The 21,129-nt window shown below is 39.7% G+C and overlaps 1 protein-coding gene across 1 annotated transcript; it reads right to left on the reverse strand.

Moving 5' to 3' along the window:
- Positions 1–18,881: 18,881 nt before the first annotated feature.
- On the reverse strand, positions 18,882–20,906 carry LOC122660993 (pathogenesis-related protein 5-like). Its single transcript, XM_043856270.1, has 3 exons — positions 20,755–20,906; positions 19,972–20,668; positions 18,882–19,178 (listed from the first exon to the last, which is right to left on the reverse strand). The coding sequence occupies exons 1-3, from the start codon at positions 20,813–20,815 to the stop codon at positions 18,983–18,985; spliced, it is 954 nt and encodes a 317-aa protein (XP_043712205.1). The 5' UTR covers positions 20,816–20,906; the 3' UTR covers positions 18,882–18,982.
- Between the last annotated feature and the right edge of the window lie 223 nt (positions 20,907–21,129).

Here is a 21,129-nt window from a genome sequence, read left to right on the forward strand (position 1 = left end):
GACAGTGGTGGTGCAGTCAATTGGGTTCCGACCATGGATTACGGTGGAGATAGCTAGGGTGTGGAAGATGAGTTGCAGGGTTGAGTGTTAGTGAGGGCAAGTTGGTGATTCTACCCTATTAAGGGCAAAATAGTCAAAGAAGTGTAGATGTTTGAAGATAACGTCCCAAACTAACGGACTGGACCAAAGTGCTGCACTGTTTTGAAAGTAGGGGGAGTTTGCAATTAAAAACGTTGTAGGGGGCATTTAGACAAAGGGGCATTTTTAGGAGGGCATTTGTAAAAAATTCTTATTAAAAGAAGGAAGAAAGAACTCTATTTGGTCACGTGTGGCACATAGCCCTTGAAATGACCATCGCACCCTTATGGAAATGCAAACATCCTTAGGGATGCAGTGGTCATTTCACCTGGTTCTGAGTCTAGGTACAAAAGTCATGCACCACATGCAACCAGGTAGTGTTCTCTTTTCCTTAAAAAATCTGTAGTTTTTCTAGAGATAGAGTTCCCTGTCTAGCTGCGTAGTATATGCTACCACCTCTTATGTCTACCTGATCTCTTATCCGCAACAAGTGGTAGATATGCCATTTCATGGGAGGCAGGAGATATGGGAGGCAGGAGATAGATAGACATAGGGAGGCACTAGCATACGCTACACAGCCTAATAACATTCATTTTTCCTTTTTTTTTTTTTTTTTTTTTCTAATATGAGAAGGGTTTTGATGAAACGTTATGCGGCCCTTGCACCAGTGCGGGGGGCAATGGAAGTATACACATGGGCATTAAGAGGAGAGATGAGGTGGTCATTTCATTACCCCATGTGAGAGGGTGTAGGGGGCACTATTAGGCAGTATTCTTTTTCCTTTTAATAAACAGAATGGTCGTGTTGGTCGTGCTTTGTGTAATTTCACGATTGATTACTCTGAGTCTGTCATTATACTAAATCTTCCATACGTATAACAGGGAGTAGTCTTATTTGTTGCGTATGAGACATAAATAATAATGTGTAAATTTATGTATAGTACAATATAATTACCATATGTCTTACATGGTGTACATCAGATGGTGACATTGTATTTTTTTTGGTAAATATCAGCAATGTATATATTAGAAAGTAAATGAGGAAGTTACATTAAGAGGGAGTGAAAAGGTAGCATACAATAGCCGTGTTTGGCCCTTCACATCCCACTTATGCAGACAAAGTAAAAACCGGAAACACCTTCCTTTCCAAAAACTGGCTAGAATCTGTAATAGGGCCGGCCCAAAGCTTCCCATTCGATTGCCTGAGCAATGAAAGAAGGGGCAGTGGTCCAGAAGAAGGACTCTTGTAGTGTTGTTGCTTTTTTGGCAAGTGCATCCACTGCAGTATTTACCTCGCGAAAACAGTGAGTGATGCACCATTGAATGGAGCCAAGAAAGTTGGATACTGTCCACCACTACTGCAGGAAGTACCATGGGTACGTGTTTGAGAGAATTGAAGAGACCACTGATGTAGAATCACATTCCACCCACAATCTACTGATCTGTAGCTCTTTACTTCTTTGATTCCTTCAAAGAAGGCTGCCAGTTTAGCTGTAAAATTTGTTCCCACGCCTTGGAAGGTGGCAAAGCACCTGATTGGGGAATCGATGTGATTTATGAAAATCCCTCCTGCTCCTGGGGACCCCGGATTTCCCAACAATGAACCATCAATGTTCAGTTTTGTCTAGCCTGAGGGTGGTTGACACCATTTCCCTTCTGAAAAAGAATTTGCCTGCGATCTAGCAATTGCCACTTGGAACTTTCTGGCCATGACCAGATCATCAACCGATTTCACCCGAACACCACCAATTCGTGAACTATCAGAGACCTCTCTCAAGTAGCATTTCACCACTTGCATCAGAGTCCCTCTTAAATTGTCATATCTTCTCCTGTTGCGCTCTAACCAAATTTGCTGACAACCTATTATGAGAAGTAACCCCCAAACACTGCTTAAAGAGACACTGTTCGCTTTCCCTCGCCACCAGGAAAAGAGAAGCTCCATCGAGGGGAACCCGGACCAATTTTCATTAAAATAATAGAGAATTTCTCTCCACACTTGGATTGAGAAAGGGCAGCCTATAAAAATGTGGGGACTTGTATCACATTCCGCTTGGCAGAGTTCACATCTTGAGACAATGGGAACCGCTCTTTGTCGCACTTTTTCATCTGTTGGGAGAGCACCATGAGCCATTCGCCACCCAAACAAAGAGCTGCGAGGGTGAAGCTCACGTTGCCATATCGCCCAGCACCACTCCGATGGAGCTGCCTTCAATCTCAGGCCATTCCATGCAGACTTCACCGGAAAACTCCCTGTTTTAGAATGAGCCCAAACCTACAAATCCTCTCTGGCAGTAGCCTTGATGCCAAGGCCCTGGATTGTTGTAAATATTGCCTGAAGCACCGGAGCCGAGACATTAGGGAATTCCCACTGCTCTCCCTCTGAAAAATCTGAAACTGAGGCGGTTAGATTGCGTGGAATCTGGCAAGGCTTCAATAAGTCTTCAACAGTATGCTCTCCTACCCATTTGTCGTACCAGAACCGAATTGAGGATCCATCTCCAACTACCCATCGTTCTGCAAACTGAACAAACTCCCATACTCTTCGAAGGCCAGGAAGCACTGAAGAAGATCCAACCGCACTCTTTGGGGTTCCATCCTTTTTCAGCAACCTCCCTCTCAAAAAAACAGCAAAGCTTGATTTCTCCGTTTTTATTGAGCATGCCAACTTTGCAACCAATGCCAAGTTTAAATACCGCAAGCGACGTATCCCTAGGCTCCCTTCCTTCTTGGGCTTTGCAGAGACTATCCCAACGTACTGTAATGGCCTTGGGTTTTTCTGCTTCTCCCATCTAGATGAAGTTATGAATCCATCTTTCCATGATGTCGATAGCTGATGCCGGCCACAGGTAAACCTAAAAGTTATGTATTGGAATACTGCACATCACAGATCTCACCAATTCCGCACGACCCGCCATGGATAGAAGACGCCCTTTCCAAGCCGATAACCTTCTTTTGAACTTATCTATCAATGGCATGAGTACCTCTCTATTCACCCTTCCATGCAACAGATCCACTCCCAAATACCGGGTAGGTAGCTTGCAGACTGAAATTTGAAGGGCTGTAGTTAGACGATGCTTTTTGGCCATTGTAACTCTTCCCAAAAATACCTTGCTTTTTGCTAGGTTAATCACCTGGCCCGAGTAGGACCCATAGTCTTCTAAGAACTACTTGATCCGCTTCACACTTTTCAAATCCGCCTTCATAAAAATAAATAGATCATTAGCATAAAGAAGATGAGATGGGGTATCTACCTGACGGGGGCCTGGAAGAGCCGAGATCCCTCCCTTTCTGCGCAACGCTGTAAGACCTCTGCAAAGAAGACCTCTTCAGATAGGATAAACAAAAGAGGGGATAGAGAATCTCCCTGCCTCAGCCCCCTTTCCACCCTTAAAAAACCCACTGGTCCTCCATTTATTAAGATAGAAATCTTTGTAGATTACAGTATCTGTTGCACCCACGATATCCATAACTGAGAGAAGCTGAAAGCCCCTAGGACGTCAAATAGGAAACCCTAATTAAGAGAATCAAATGCCTTTGGTATGTCTAGCTTCATGACCAAACCACCACCCCTGCATTTCAGAGACATGACGTTGGCTAACTCTGACGCCACTCCTATGCTTTCAAAGATAACCTTACCCTTCTAGAATGCTCCTTGTTCAGGGGAGATCAATTTCTGCAAAATCGTGGACAAATGAGTTGCCATGATTTTCAGAATCAACTTAAAAAAGAAATTCGCCAAACAGATTGGGCAAAATTTGCCCCACTTTATTTGCATTCTCCACCTTTGGTACAAGGCTTAGGAAATTGCTATTGATGCCTCTCGTGATTATTTCTTCCCTAAAAAAATTTTGGATTCCCCTGAAAACATCTGTTCCAACTATATCCCATCAAACTCTGAAGAAGGTGCCTGGATACCCATCCGGTCTTGGTGCACTAGAGGGGTCCAAGTCGAAAACAACCGCTTTAATCTCCTCTTGAGAGGGTATCCTCGCAAGTGTAGACACTGGATTTTGTCACCCCCCGGCGATGATGACAACAGGACACGGACAGACATCGGTATCTCTCTCAAGAAGGACTTTTGTCCCTACATCTGAACCAAATCACCCTAACATCCTTAAAATGACTTATTAGACCCTTTTACCAAATGCTGAAGGAGGTACTGCTCACCCTCCCCCACCACTGCGGGGGGTGCAGAGGGGCGGAGCCCCCCGACAGAAAATTTTCTAAAGAGTTAGAAGGGAGTGAAAAACCCAAAAAATAAGGAAAAATGGCACTGTGCCTCCACGACGCCGTGGACTCCTTCCCACAGTGCCTTGGGCTCCTTCCACAGCACCGTAGGCTCCTTCCCACGGCACCGTGGGGATGTGTACAGGATTTCCAGGGCGCCACGAGGGGGTGTGACATCAGCTTGCTGGCATCACCCACGGCGCCGTGGAAAAGTCCCCCACGACGCCGTGGACATCTCCACTGCGCCGTGGAGGACTTATCTGGCCAGGAGAGAGAGGGGACCCTCCTATAAATAGGAGGGTCCCCCTCCCTCATTTCTCAAGCTTTTCTCGGGTAGGGAGACCCTCCAGGGCTTGTTTTGCCCCCTTTTCACCCTCTTTTCCTCCGTCTTTCCCTCATGAGTATGTGAGTGAGTGGAGTTCTTCGACGTGGATAGATCTTTCGGTTACCCATCCAAGCATAGAGCGATTCTGCTCTTAGGTATTGTTATCCCGTCAGTGTACGGATAACGAAAACCCCCCTTCACAGTCGTTATTCTGTCTGTATACAGATAACAAGAATCCCTTATGTAGCCGTTACTTTGCCCGAAGTTTGAGTAGCGAAACCCATCTTATATAATCCTTACTCTGTCCGACAAGAGAGAGACAAGCCGTCCGTCTCCACCTGAGTTGTGGGACATCACATATTTCGCCCTTGGTGCGCTTTCATTTATTTCTTGCATTTCTAGACATGTATCTGTCTCTTTCCCTCTCATTATTTTTGGCATAATGTAGACAATTAAAGTAACTCGTTTTAGTGCACATAGTAAATGATTTTTCTTTCTTTGTCATGATTAGTGCATCATAACTTAGCCTTACATGTTAGTATATGATATATTATTAAGGGAGAATATTAAAAAATCAGCATCTAGTAGAAAGACCGGTTTATCCGGGCGAGGTGGGTGCCTAACACCTTCCCACTCTCGTAACCTGACTACTTACCCTGAATCTCTGACCAGACCATTTGGAATCACGTAGCCCTTTCTGCTAACCCCGGATGGGGCTACACCCATTGGGTCCTAGGCCCTAACCCTAGGTGGCAACTCCATTTCTTTATAAAGCATGATCCCAATCCCCATGATGATATATCGAAACAATACACCATTATTCATCGAAACTAATCCTTGTCGCCAAGAGGCTGAGGAACCCTCGTCCCGAAGACCACGGTACTTACAACAAGCATCTCATTGTCCTCATTAGAAACCAATGTCGGTACTGCTAAAAGCAAACTCACTTTCCTAGTAGTATCCCCTCATTTGAAAAAAGTTTCAAAGTGCGAAGCCATACAATCTCGAATAGTGCCCGGTTCCGACAGAACCCCTCCATCATCTTTTTTAATTCCCAAATGGTATTTCTAATCCTTCTGATCTTTGCAGACATGTGAAAGTATTTGGAGCACCTGTCACCCTGCTTAATCCACTTATCTCTGGCTTTTTCACTCCACAATTTCTCTTGTAGTAGGATAGCCAGGTCATATTTCCCTCTAGCCTGCAACTCGCTTTCAAACAGCTCTTCAGAGAAGCCATCGGCATCCAAAGAAGCCTGTACAGCCTCCAAATTCTCCCTTGAACGAGAGACCTCGAGATCTATATGGGGGAACTCCCTTCGCGCCCATTCCCGCAGAGAACCTTTGAGTCTTTTGAGCTTTGCCACCACCACAAAAAGTGGAGTGCCCCGAATAGGTTCAACCCAGGAGCATTGCTCGAAACTTCGAAAGTTCTCATGCTCGGACCAGAAGCGCTGCATCCGAAAAGGTGCATTAGTAGGGCGAGCCACCTTCTCACATGAAATAACTAATAGGGAATGGTCTGACGACCCCTTGACCAGAACCTGCTGCACACACCCTTCATATCGATGCCACCATGCATCGTTGCAGAAACTTCGGTCAAGAACTGCCCGTACATTTCCCACTCGTCGGTTATTTGACCATGTGTACTTGATGCTTGTGGAAGGTATCTGCAAGAGAGAAGCCGAATCTACCATTGCTGCAAAGTCCTCCGCCGAGCCCAAGTTGAAACGATCCGGACCCCGTTTCTCAGATGCTAATAAATAAGCATTAAAATCTCCAATGACTAGCCACAGACATGTTACCCCCGCAAGGGAAGATGGTGACATTGTAATCATGCATAATTTACCATATGTCTTACATGGTGTACATCAGATGATGACACTCTAATCATGCATAATTTGCACAAAAAATATTCCTAAACAAAATTATAGAGTTATTGTTGCTATAACTCTACAATTCATCTAGTTAATGACAATTGATTAGATGCTTTTATTGTAATCAAAACCTAAGTATTAGGTCATGAGGTTGGTGAGAGGTACCATCAAGTCATCAGGTGTAGAATGACATCCACATGAGGAGGGTGACAGACAAAGATAGTGCCACGTACGACTCTCTTTAGTCTTGCATTCGGGCCTTTTTGTTTGTGTTTGTGCCAATAAATCAACAAATTATTGGTAGGAAAAGAGGACCTGTCAAGTATCTCAACACTTGTGCAAGCGTTTTCATACACCTATATATGGTATCTCGATCTCTTTTTCATCAATAGAGGTTAGGGTTCAAAACCTTAGGTAGGAAAAGAGGATACGAGAAGTGGAGAGAATTCAAATATCTTCGTCAGAGAGAGAGAGAGAGATCCTTCTCCCCTCCTCTTTAGCTTTCTTATAAAGAAGTGATAACCCTAATCTAAATGGAACTTGCTAGACAAGTTGTGGGATCCTATAGGGTGATCTAGCTAGGATTATTGTAGCTGATCTTTTATTTATCAAAAGGCATAGCAGTCTTGAGTGAAAAACAAACTATTTACTAATCAATCTACCCTAAGCGGGACGGTAATTAAAAACCCACATATTGGTTAAAAACAATATTCATTGGTCTCTCCACTTTACAATATCATCTGAAAGACTATTGGGTAAGAAAAAATATTGTCAAAAACCTTAATTTGTCGAACATTTCTAATCAACAATGTTGTTCTGGGGGAATGATACCTGTTGGTATTGGATTCAAAGGATTGGTGCGCCGTTCAAACGAACATAACAACATTTCTTTGAAAATTAAAAAGAAAAATCTATTCGAGGGGGAAATGAGAGATATTTTGTTCCACCACAGAGAATTATTTTATTTTTGTAGCCCAAACAATTTCCATGATATATCAGAACAATCATTTACGGGATTTATTGATTCCTAAGAGCGGATTTATCCTTTTAATTTTAACTATTTGGTCTGATCATTTTAGTTGGTAATGGTAATAAAGATAATAATGAATACAAAGGAATTAATGGTTTGAACCGTATATCAATGGCCAATCTCCGGTAGAAAGTTCCGTTGGAACAATTATTTATTTCAAGGTATCTCGTCTCTTTTTTTTAATTAAAAAAAAAAAAAGAGGAAGTGTGGTGAGAAATGACAAGAAGATATTGGAACATCAATTTGGAAGAGATGATGGAAGCAGGAGTTCATTTTGGATCTTGACCATGGATTTGAATTAAAACTTGAATAAAATATAATATAAAATCAATTGTTGAACTCTTCATAGTGATTATAGAAGGATCCATATTTTAAATATAAATATAAAAACAATTTGTAAACACTTTACAAAATGCCGCTGAGCTCAAAATTTTGTCCAATCACAGTTAATGAATTCTCACTTGATCGATATTCTCTCTATTCGGGAAGTGGATTCCTTAATGAGAATCTCATTCACAACTGAATACTGCTAATCTAGTACACCAATATTAATTAATATTGACATTAACCTTTGGTACACAAAAACGTTCAACTACCACTTGTAACAATGAAGACCTCTCAAGTGTAGAGACTAGAGCAACAATGATAAGTCTTCTGCAAATATACCACTGTACACACTACAAAAAAAGCGCTCATTCGCCGCACTTGGGCGGAGGTCTTTACCCGTGGTTGTCGAAAACTGTGGTAAAAAATCGTTTATGGTTGCGGGTTTTTGAAAATGCGGCAAAATGGGTAAAAATTTACCGCAGTTGTAATTAACCGTACTTGGTGTACATATAGCCGCGGTTTAGTATAACCGACGCTGAATATCCTATTTTATTCACAGTTTTATGAAACCGCGTTGAATATACGCTATTTTACTGCGGTTTTCAGAAACCATGGCTAAATATCCTATATTTAGCAGCGGTTTTCAAAAATCGTGGCTAAATATGATATATTTAGCTACGATCTCCAAAAACCGTGGTCATATATATATGCATGGTCATTTAGCCATATATAATATATATATAGATAATAATAATATAAATATGCAATAGTTTTCATCCATGGCCTACATGGATATATATACACACATATTACTAACAATTATCAATTTTTCATGCTCCTCCCACAATTTTTTGGCTTGCATCATTGTCTCCCAATGACGGCCCTCAAAACAGTATCTTTTTCCCTCGAACTCTGACTGATCTGATTTCAAGGTCATCAGATCCCCAATATGAAAATTTGGTATTTTAGACCTAATATTTTAAAATTTTGATCTCCCCTTACAATTTTTGGCTTGCATCATCATTGTGTGAAAATAATTTTATATAATATTTTGACAACACATTATCTAAAATTATGATTTTTTATAATGCAAATAATTATTTATATATTTTTTATATAAAACTTCATGACTATTCTTGGATTTTATACATATATATATAATTTGTATCTTTTTCCCTTGAACTCTGACTGATCTGATTTCAAGGTCACCAGATCCCCAATATCAAAATTTGGTAGTTTAGACCTAATATTTTAAAATTTTGATCTCCCCTTCCAATTTCTGGCTTGCATCATCATTGTGTGAAAATAATTTTATATAATATTTTGACAACACATTATCTAAATTTATGATTTTTTTATATTATATTTATATTATATATTGTTTTTACAAATTTTTCCCTCGAACTTATATTGCCAATAAATTTATAATTTTTATAATTTTCTATTTTAAATATAATTTTCTAATATATATATTATATTGGGGTGAATCTAGTTTATTTCAATTATTCATATTTTTTAACTTTGTATTAAAATAAAATTATATTGTGTTTCTAGTTTTAGTTTTAATAATGTATTTGATTTTCTGGATTTTATATTTTTTGCATATTTATTGTAATAAAATAATATATTTTGTGCACCATTTGATTAAAAAATATATACTTTTTATGCCTTCTCTATTGAATAATTATTTTTATTTTTTAATATACTTTTTTGATTGTTCTGGGATTTCTTACTTTTTTTCATTTATATATATTAATTATTTGAAGTCTTTCTGCAAATATTTGTTTTTATAAATGAGTAAAATTTTTTATGACTACTTTTGGATTTATTATAATAATAATAATAATACATATATAGCCGCGGTTATGAGTAAGTGCAGCTATATATCACTGTATCGTCGTGGTTATCTATAACCGCAAGTATATATCACTATATGACCGCGGTTATCTATAACCGCAACTATATGTGAACTCAATGAGCCAATTGCAAATCAACACGTATAAATATATACAGCCATGGTTTCATAAACCGCGGCCGTATAGCAAAATTTTGAAGAAAAAAAAAGCCGCCTGAATTTTCACATTCCCGCTCTTATTCCCCGCTCCCTTTTTGAAATTCATCTGAATAAGAAGAAATTCTTCTGTTGCAGGGGGCCCACTTTTACCAGGTAAGTTCTTCCCAAAAATTTTTTTTCTCTCTTTCCCTTTCTCTGTCTCGATCTCCCTCTCTAACTTTATATCGTTCATTTGCAAAGCAAGGAGAGAAGAAGAAGAAGTTGCAGCAGAGTGGTGGCCAACATTGACCAGGTAGGGGATTCCGTTTTTCTTTTTCTCACTCTCTCTAACTATTTTTCTTCTATTTATATGGGTAGGAGCATGGTGTGAGGGGCACGGTACCGGTGGTTTTAGGATGCAATAGGCGGTGGAGTGAAGGGGCAAGGTGGAGTAACGGTGGTTTGAGGATGCAGCAGGGCGGTGGTGTGAAGGGGTAGGGGTGGGGTACCGGTGGTTTGAGGATGCAGCAGGGCAGTAGTGTTGTACAGGGGTGGGGTTAGTAGCAGGGGTGTCTACGTCCCTTTGATCGATTTGAACAACCATTAAAGAAGCACTTTGGCTATGAATTTGGATAACCATGGAGTTCATAACAGTGTGAAGGGGCGGGGCTACAGTAGGATCATGGTGGGGTTGGAGGCAGGGGAGCAGTATGATGACTATGCCGGGAATAACCTCTCCCATCAGAGCCGGTAGGGGTGGGTTATTCCTTTGTTTTTTATTATTATTAAAACACTTACATTTAGCCGTGGTTTTTCATAACCGTGGTTAAATGTAAAAGTATTTTTCTAACAAAAAAATAGTGAATTACTCTAAAAAGGTTTTGCCAAAAGAAAAAGAAAAAAGAATTACTCTAAAATAGTATTTAGACGTATATCCATGGTTATTTTAAACCGCAGCAAAAAGTCTAATACACACGCGGATTTTTAACCGTAGCCAAAGATGGTTTTTCAAGTACCATGGTAGATTTCACCGCGAAGCTGCTGCGGTTTTAAAACCGCGGTCATTGATCTTTACCCGCGGTTTTAAGATCTATTGCCACGAAAAAAACCGCGGCTAAAAAATCAATATTTTGTAGTGTGTTGATGACCTACCATGCAAAACGCCCATAATGTTTCAATTCGATACACACATCATATATATGAGTATTCACACTTATATTTTAGAAATTTCATTCACATCAAAAGATATTGTAGTGTGACAACTCTGTAAAGAGAAGAGGTGAGGTGGCCACCTATCTCCTACAAAAATCGACCATTCACTCACGGCTTTCAAGGTGTTGGTGGAATATGAAGAAGAGTTGGGAGAGATCACGCTAAATATGGGGGACACAGCTGGACGTGATCTCTCCCAGTAGATCACGCTAATAAGTAGAAGAAGAAAAACTAAAGAAGACTGAGGTGTGCAGAGAATCTGGATAATATAAAGTGCATATAAAAAAGTATTGCTTGCCATTCAAGAGATGCCACCCAAGAAAAATTAATAAAGTTGAATCCAATTGTCTTTCTTCACTGGTTTAAGGTTTGGTGATCAGAATTATTATTTTTGTTCTAGTTTTATTGAAGTTAGTGGCTCACCAGGTATGATCCAAATTTTTTTTTCAACTCAACCAGGCCAGTCTTATCTCTCAATTACCCAATGAGACCAGGCCATTTGGCTAAAGTAGAATGAAACACTCAAAGGTTTACCAAATTGTGTCTCCTTTTTAGGCTCTATTTGTTTCAAAATAAAAGTATTTCAATAGTATTTTTTTTTTCTTTTTGGGGTTAAAGAAGAAGGAGAAACGCCTCCACCAAATGATTTATTGAAACAACTTAAAATATTTTTTCTCGTATTTCAAAATAACAGGATTGACAAGGAAGATAGCTAGGTAGCTCAACCCACCACATCTTAGACAGGTGAACCAAAAAAGCCATCTTAGCTAATAATAAATGGGTTTCGCGATTTCTAGAAGGAGAGACAAAACATAATCTAACAAACTCAAAACTATTACATTGAAATCGAATGTCATCAACTAAAACACTGGTTATCCAATCTGGGGCTGCAATAGGGATCAGGATCGTCTATGGCCTGCTACCGGTAGTAGCCATAGCAGCGCACTAATGAGGCATGGCATAATGACCGCCTTAACCCTACTCGGGCAAGACGCTTGAGCAGGGGTAAGGCGGTCATTGTGACGTGCCTCATTAGGGTGCTGCTATAGCTGCTACGGTCAGGCAGGCCGTAGGTGATCCAAATTCCTGCAATAGAACCATTCAAACAACAAATATACAATAAAAGATTTCTTGGTATGTACAAATCATGCATATAATTTTACCTCATTTGCCCACCTAACTTAATTGTGTCAAATGCAAGTAAAATATAACAATCTCGATTGTTATTAGATATTTAGAAAATGATTGAATCAGTTATGTATTAAATCTCGGCCTTAAATTCAATTATATATATATATTCTCACATCCGTGTCCATGATCCCTGTTTAGACCATCCTTACTATAATCTTACATTTTTAAATGCTTTATTTTATGGTGAACTCAATTAGGCGATGCTAACATGACAGTCTTTGTTTGGAAAATGACTTGACTATCTAATCATTTCTTATAATTTCTTTTTTTTTTTTCCAGGCAAGATATCATTGTCTGGTCATGTGGCGCTTGCACCAATGTGGGGACTAATTATGATGGTGTGGGGTTTCAATATAGATGCAATTTTTTATTTCATGGGGGCAAGGCAATAACTTTTGCATGCTCCTGTGTCTGGGTGCAGGGGCTAGGAGCCACACAACCAAATAATTTTCTCTTTCCCTTTTTTTTTTTTTTGGTCTCTCGAACACCCTAATGTATGAGATTTTATGTGAGGTCATCCCATTTAGGATGTTCATATAGGGTAATGATGCTAGTAAAGCTTTCTTGGGCATGTTTGAAGGAGAAAATAAACTAAGTAATATGATTGAAGGATTATGTCCTCTTAAATTATAGTTTTATGATTGATCATATGATAAAATCATTATTTACAAAAAGCTACATTCAAAAATTTAGGTGGAAATTGGGAGAGGGATGGGTATGCTAGCAATATACGGTATGCTAGCTGCACCCTATGTTTCTATTTCTCTCTTTCTCCCTTTGAATGATTTCCTTATCCCGCATAGGGAGGATGAGAACGATAGACACATAGGGTGCTAGCATATGGTATACCGATAGCATGCCCAGCCTTTTTCCTACATTTATTTCTGTAAAATATAGTTTTTTGAAAATTATGATTTTATCATATGATCTAATTTTAGCAAAATAACTTATGTTTTTATTTAATTTCTTTTTTCTTTTAAGAAGAATTATTGTGAAGCATTTTGAAACAAATGGAACCTTAGGAATTTGTTTCAAAAAATAAAACCTAGAAAATTTGGCTTGCTAGAGGAATCTGTTTGAACCAAAATCTAGGACCATTTGGCAAAAAATGAAATGAAGGGCCTCTTTTCCACAAAAAAAATTGGCTTACTAGAGGGATCTGGTTGAACCAAAATCTAGGACCATTTGGCAGTATCAGTGTTTGGTTTAGTCTATAAACTTCTGACAACTAATTCCTTTTTTTCTTGGTCAATAGAAACTTATTTACTGAATTTGGAGAGGGTGAATTACAGATTCAATGTATTAAAATGTAGGCTACAACACAGATCATGTATGCCTCTCTTCTATAACAAACTTAACCTACTTCAAATTTATAATTTTATTCAAAGATAGTGAGGTTAAATAATGACTTAAAATTTTAAAATACTAAAATAAATATAATCTAAAACAAATAAGCACTCTTTTCTTGAATTTGTTCTATTTAAGTGAGAAACCCCATGTTAGGTCGAAGGATTAGGTGTTAAGGTAGTTCCCAAGGTATTTGAAGTGAGAATAACCATAGAAATGGTGAGAGAGAATCATATATAGCCTAGGACTGGATTCCTTCGTGGAAAAAAATTGACTGCAAGCCGGGTTATTTACATTTTGTATGGTTTTGACTAGAGCTAATTGGAGAAATAGAATCAATATAGTCAACCCATTTAGTCGGGAAAAGGTTGGGTTGAGTTGTAGCTCCCAAGTTATTTACATTTTGGGAAACTGTTCTCTGAGAGTTTGAGGAGGGGAGGGGAGGGGAGGCGAGGGGTGGGGTGGAGAAGGGCACACAACCGTTATTGTCTATGGTTTCCTGACCGGTGCGGTTCCCTAGTGCCTCTCACAAGAGGGGGGTGGGATTCACCCGGGGCACCTAACCGAACACCCTATCCAGGTAGGGTCCACCCTTCTCTTGTGAGAGGCACTAGGGAACCGCACAGGTCAAGGAACCGAAGACGAAAAAAATTCGGAGGGCACAAGCCACGCTCAAATACAATGAAGGACAAAATAACTGCCCCGTCCCCCATGAAAAATGAAAATCCCCCCCAGATGCCAACGCACATGCTCTCATTGACTGCCGCATGCGAGTGTCCTCTGCACTCCCCCACAGAAAACACTCCCCCTACATTTTTTTTTTTTTTTTTTTTGTTTTTTGATAGGATGGGTATTTACCATGTATACAAACCTATTGTGCAAGAAATAATGAATGGGTATCTTTATGATAAGTGGAGTTTCTTCTCACTAGTGAGTCAAAAGCTAAATGCTTTTAGCAAGCCACAACTTTAGACATGTGAGTTGGATTGCCGGCATTTCCTTGGACCAGTTCCATATCAAAATTTGTTATATATCTAAGCCAGATATGCTATCATGTGTAGATGGTTTTAGGTATCGGTGTTTGATTGATCGTATTGGCTGATTTGAATCGATATCGATTATGATCGATGTTGAATGTACCTGATCAATACCATATTGATGGTATTAGAACAGGAGAGGGTAAAATAATAAATAACTAAAAAATCTACATATCACTATTTTGAGGGGCAATTAATACAATTTGATATTTTTTTAATCTACGACAACCAAGAGGGTGCATGACAATGCTTAAAGGCTATTTAAAAGAAACATGCCAATAAATGAGAAGATATATGATTGAATTTATATATGAAATTTTGCAGGTGATCGATCCAAGCCATTCTCTAGAAATCTAAATTTAGAAATACTACTATCACTAGTCCACATGACAAAACTTGATGGATCACTCATAAATACTCTCTCTGGATGGGACCATTACTAAAAACTTTTGCCTTAAAAATAATTTTTCCATGTTCTCCAACCAATGCACTTGAAAACTTGCATGATGTGAGCCACATTGACTTTGGAATAGAGTTTTGAATCGTTTGAATCGATCGGTTTTTCCTACTTTGGTGGTAGAGAAGAGCAGTAGCGAATGGTTGAGATCCAAGAAGGATCTATGGAATATCCAAAGCTGTTGGATCATATTAAAAGAGGATTTCATAGGAGTTATAGGACTGTGAATCGGAACACAGTCAGTGATGACAAAATGTTGACTTTTCTTTCTCATTCATGTTTCCTCCTTTTGGAGAGACTTTTGTTATACTTATTTATATATACGTGGAAATAGATAAATTTCAATGATTAATGGTAAGAACCAACCAGCTCATAATGTCCCTACATGACAAAATCTCGCACGTCTCATGTATTAAGGGTCAGGACCCATCACTATATGGGTCCCAACTGAGTCAGAGAATCTTTAATCTCAAAGGTTATTAAATGGTATGGATGATTCAATTAGGAGTTGGGATTCAATCGATTAGTGGTCCCGCAAGCTATTATCAGATACCGATCGGCCACAAATTGATCTGCCTCGGTTGGAGTTATATTGGGAATCGAATTTTTGTATTGTCCATCTATTTTTTGGTAAATTGAAATTTATTCATTTGAATGTGAGGTACACACAACTAATGGTTTATAAAGATTCATCAGCCACGGAGTGGAATATATTGAGGTTTTGGTGTCTTGATTTCTGATAATACGGATTGCTGTGTGGAGTTATCGGGGGCCATCTGTATGAATATTTCAATAAATTTTCTGGATAGGGTTTCACTATAAATCTATAGCGAGAGTTCTTTCTTTGTGTTGCAAAATTTGAGAGAGGTGTGAGGAACGAGTAACTATAATTAACCATATTCTCCATTGATAATGAAACAGATCTCCTCTCACCGTGGATGTAGGCAACTTCGTCTAACCACATAAATCTTTGTGTGTATTGTGTGATTGTGTTTGCGATTTTCATTCTTCTCTGCATCGTATTAGGTTTTATAGAATGAAGTCATGTTGTCGTACATTCTAAAGACAGGTCCTTCCGGACTAAAGAGTTTGCTAAGACATTGGACTCTCTAGGAATAAAGAGGAAGATACAGGACCAAAAAAAAAAGGATGAGAGGTGCTTTATGTCCTTTATAATCGTCTGAAGATGGAGAGGAATCCACGCTTGAGGCTCATTGATGCAGGAGATTACGCCTTTGTTATCTGACTCCATGATGAGATGATCCACAGTTTGGTTTATCCCCTCCAACAGACCGCTGCGTATAGCCATAGCCTCACCAACCTCAATCTCCTTGAAGTTAATCACTTCATATTTTGACCTTTCCATTTGAATTATGAACAGCCATTCCCAGACCACATCGTCCAGTCCTCGGGTCTTTTGAGGCATCACAGTTCACTTTTAAGAAGTTTCTTGGTGGAAGAGTCTACTCTTGAGGAGAAACAGGAGGATGGTGGTTGCTCTTTGTGTAGGCAGTAGCAGTAGTATGAGGTTTATGGGCCACCTGAAATTCTGAGTAAGCTCTAATTGTTCCTTCAATAACCTCTGGCACTGACCAATTCTTTGAACCAAAGAGAAGATCATTCCTGGCCTTCCACAAAAACCAAGAGTGAAGCTAACAAACCCCTCTAATTCTCTGCCTTCTTTTTTACCTACACTATGGAAAATTTTCCAAGCTCCAATAAAGTCTGAGACCGAAGTGAACACCTCTCTTTCCAACTTAAGGGCCACAGGACTACCAAACCAGACAAATTGGGCAAAAGGTCAGTTAAGCAGGATGTGCTCGATAGACTCCGCATCCGCTCCACATCTAAGACATTGGGGGTCAATGTTCATGTGGCGCCTGGAAAATCCTTCTCCCATTGGATGGCTCTCCATTGCCCATCTTATAAATAGGAAGATATGGTACAAGGTAATACACACAATTACCCTCTTAAACTCGGTGCTCTTTCAATTTTCGAGCTGTTAGTGTTGTTGCTCGAATTCTAACTTAAGCATTGGAGAGTTCCTCTCAGAATCCAATCTGCTCACAATATGACGATTCAGATTCCAACAACAACAATTCTCAGGTCCCTACTACCCACGTGAACTCCTCATCTTATTCTTAGATATAGACATAGTTACTTTTTTCTTTTTTTTCGTAAAAAGACATAGTCACTCTCTCTTTTTAGATATAGACACATACTGTATTTTTTTTTTTTTTTGATGATGAGATATAGACACATACACTCTCTATTTGTGTTCTTTCCCCTAATCACTAGAGGAAAAAAAGTGGAGATGTTCTGAAGACTCTTGTCAAAAGACCTTTTTTTTTTAAATCTTTTTGGGTTGGATTTATTCCATGGAGATGATGCTCGACACAAAGATTCCAATTCAGGCGTCCTCAAGGGCTGAGGTCTCCATTCCCAAAAGAGGTCAAATCCTCCATAGGTGGCCAAGAGTGCAAGGCCTCTTCCACAGAGCCATATTCGTTCTTAACCTTAAAGCGGCCCATAGTGAGAAAGCAACTTCCTTCCCACAAATCCCTATTGAGAGGTATAAGTGAGGTCACACTACCACTACTAGCTACTTAGTGCAACGTAATTAATTATTAATTAAATAAATGAATAAACTACACTAGTAAGTAGTAATTATCAATAATCTCATGCCAAACACATCATGTTTAACCAAAACAAAAGCAATCCTAGCTTCAAGGTAATTGTGGGATTCCTCCAAACAATTCACATCACATCATAACAAGACAACTTAATTAGAGAGATGATAAATCAGCTTAGTAGTTGTTGAGGGAGAAGGAATAATACCACAACCATGCTCACACTAACAACCCAACTAATTTTATCTTCTTTTTTTTTTATATATATTAATTGGGAAAGGGAAAATTTCTTATCACTATGATTGTGACAAATGAATTGCAATCATGTATCACTAGTTTTATGATTTTTATCAAGTGAAAGGGAGAATTGAATCATGTATCAAATTTCAATCTCAAATTCAATCATTTATCTCAATTGACATGCGCGACAAAGCAACTGGATGCTATTGCAGTATATATATTATCAAAATAGTGACAACAAGATTAACCCCTTTTTTTTTTTCTCTATTGTTCGTTATCGTTTCACCTAAAAGCTCGAACTGTTAAGAAAAACAGCGAAAATGTGTAGATCAACATCTATAAACCATAATAGAGGAGTGAAGAGGAGACTGGAGAGAGCTAAAATCCAAATAGAATTTCAAGTTTTCAACTCGGTTTTTGGCAGTAATCGGCATTATGCAAATACAAATACAACAACAATCAATCAATTCCCACCAAAAACAGAACAAATGAACTTCATTTCTTTCTTAATTATTAATTTTTCTCATAAAGCTACAAAAATCAATAGAAAGAATCATAGTGTAGCAATAAATTATAAGAAAAAAGAAGAAGAAGCATTCCCAGCAATGTCAATTCGGTTGTTGCCTTCCCTCATGCTGTCTCACTCTGTTCATCAAGTCGTATCTATCTCTCTCAAACGCGAGGAGGATGATTCTTTTGCTTTAGCCATAATCTTTCTTGCTATCCTTCCTAATAATTACAAACTTGAACACCCATCATCAGTGTTTCTCGTCACTTTCCCATCAACCTCAGCTCAGCTCAGCCCAGTCAGCCCCACCCGCATGGCCGCAAAGCAACGACGGGTTGTTGTAACTTGTAAACTTGTAACGTGAGGAGGGGTGAGGGGGCCACCCCTAGCTCACCTAAATTCCACTGCCTTCCGCTAGAGTTAGCGTTAGCGTGTATATGTGTGTGAATGTGTGTTGGTTTGAAAGTATCTTCTGAAAAGTTGAGAATATGATGATGATGATAAGTTAGAACAGCAGCCACAACCGCCCAATTGCTGCAAAAACAGCGACGGCGATGATCAATCTTCTTCCACTTCCACTTCCCCTTGATAGCGATGATGACGCTCCGCTAAAGTATGGACCACCCAGGTATATCATCGTCGTATCATTCACCGGCGGTACATCTGCCGCCTGTGGATTCTTCCCTTCTGACGACGTACGGCTGCAACCAATTCAATTAAACACCTTCACATTACACTTTAATTGTTCAATTAAAACACTAACTATCTCTATGAGGAGATGTAATAATTATTTTAAGCTCCCAGAACGCCGGGCCATCTCCAACCGTTTCATTATCGTGCGGGAGATGAAAAGCTTGTACAAGTTTTGCCAGTAAAATCCAGTCAGGCTTTTCATCAAACAAGTGACAGGCATTGCTACAAATACCAGCCATCGCTGGTTTTGTTATGTTTTTTACTCCTCCGCACCGACTTCATAAATTAATATTTTCCAAGAAAGTATTAAATTATTAGATTAATGGGTCGGTGGCGGCAGCGGCAACGGCAACGTCGGCACGACTAAAATAATAAATATTAGGTGATATATCGGCAACGGCAAGACGGCAAGCAGAAGCATTCATCGCTTCCTTTCTATCTCGCCGACCTATTATCAGCCACCATGACGATAGCTGAAAACGCTCTTAATTCCATGAATTGACCTCTGAACCTGATATTATTTTGTTGTTTTCAGGTCAGATTCCAAGTCCACACAGGTTTCAGTGAGCCGTTGGAGTTATCGTATAGCGTGCCGTTCAGAGACCGTTGGTTTGGAATCTTCTTATGGACTGGTCAAAAGAGAAAAAGAAAATCCCAATCCAACGGTTGGTTCCCAAGTAGAATGACAACGGCTCTTTGACTGTGAAAGTAAAGACGGCAAAGACTAAACTGCCCTTAATTCTTTCCGAGAATTACCAGGTAAATAAAGGATGTAGGGTAATGACTAATGAGGTCACTAACCTGGTGCCAGAGGCAGAAGAGGGGCAAAAACTGATCAGGTAATTCGCGTTAGCACAGGTGAAGGTACTAGTGCCGTCATCGTAGGCGTAGCTGTAGGCATGAGGACAAGCATTCTTAAAGAATTGAGAATATGAAGATGGCTTGCACGTGTTTGGGTTTCCATAGGCTCCGCTGCAGCAATACTGTGGATCACCAAACGCTTCGCACGCGCTTTTACACGCTACGCTCCCACTGCTCTCTGTGCTGGTGACCTTGAGCTCCGATGGGCACGCGCTGTTAAGGTCCACCACGCACCCTGTTACGCTGCAATTTCCACCGGAACCGTTTTGGGGTTCTACTAGCATGGGCAGGTTGTAACCGTCCACCAAACTGACGTCATAGAAGTCAAGCCCACCTCCGCCGTTAAGCGTGAACTCGGCGAGAGTAGCAGGTGGTGTAGCACCTCCAGCGCATTCTATCTTCCCTGACCCACAATCACCGGTGACACATGAGAACTGACCAGTGGAATCTTGGCTACATAGGGTCCGACCCCATAACCGGCCGGACCACCCAACCGGTACGGAGAGTGAATTTGACTCGCCTGTTTGAAGTACGAAACCTGTGGTAGAAAGGGGTGCCGTTCCAGCTCCAGAGAGAATCCCTGGCCATACTGTGTATCCGCAATTGTTTCTTAGAGTGAATGATACCCCAGAAATCCCTGCAATACCAAAATCAAAAAGAGAATTTGAGAAAAATAATCTCCCAATATAAAGCAAGGAAAACCAAATTGTTTCTAATTTATACCTGAGATGAATAAAAGAATAAGCAAGGAAACAAGAGAGACAGAGGAGGAAACTCTGGCCATTGGAAGAGAAGAATAGGTAAAAGAAGTAGGAACCAGTATGGAAAAAAGAAAATGATAAGAAGAAGAGAAGAATTGAGAGAAGCAGCCAGAGAGAAAGAAGAAGGTGAAGCTGGGGTGCGAGGTGAGGCTACCAAGTACCAAAGACCCACCCAAACCCTTCTTCCAATCTCAGAGAAATAAAAGGGAAAGGTAAGAAACATAACGGGAGAATGAGATGGGAATATATAGAGGTGCTGGAAGGTGGTGGACCCTATGTCGGCAAAAAGTGAAAAAGCTGATTTTTTTTTTTTTGTAGTACGTATTTAGAAATGTAT

Source organism: Telopea speciosissima, chromosome 5 (genome assembly GCF_018873765.1).
Source record: "Telopea speciosissima isolate NSW1024214 ecotype Mountain lineage chromosome 5, Tspe_v1, whole genome shotgun sequence".
NCBI classification, from domain to species: Eukaryota; Viridiplantae; Streptophyta; class Magnoliopsida; order Proteales; family Proteaceae; genus Telopea; species Telopea speciosissima.

Bases quoted from the DNA above. Each gene is read 5' to 3' on its own strand.
- LOC122660993 (XM_043856270.1), bottom strand. From the start codon at position 20,815: ATGGCCAGAGTTTCCTCCTCTGTCTCTCTTGTTTCCTTGCTTATTCTT. The intron at 20,669-20,754 runs GTATAAATTAGA...TTGGTATTGCAG, and splicing joins TATTCTTTTATTCATCTCAG to GGATTTCTGGGGTATCATTC. The intron at 19,179-19,971 runs GTTAGTGACCTC...AATTGGTTGCAG, and splicing joins TCTTCTGCCTCTGGCACCAG to CCGTACGTCGTCAGAAGGGA.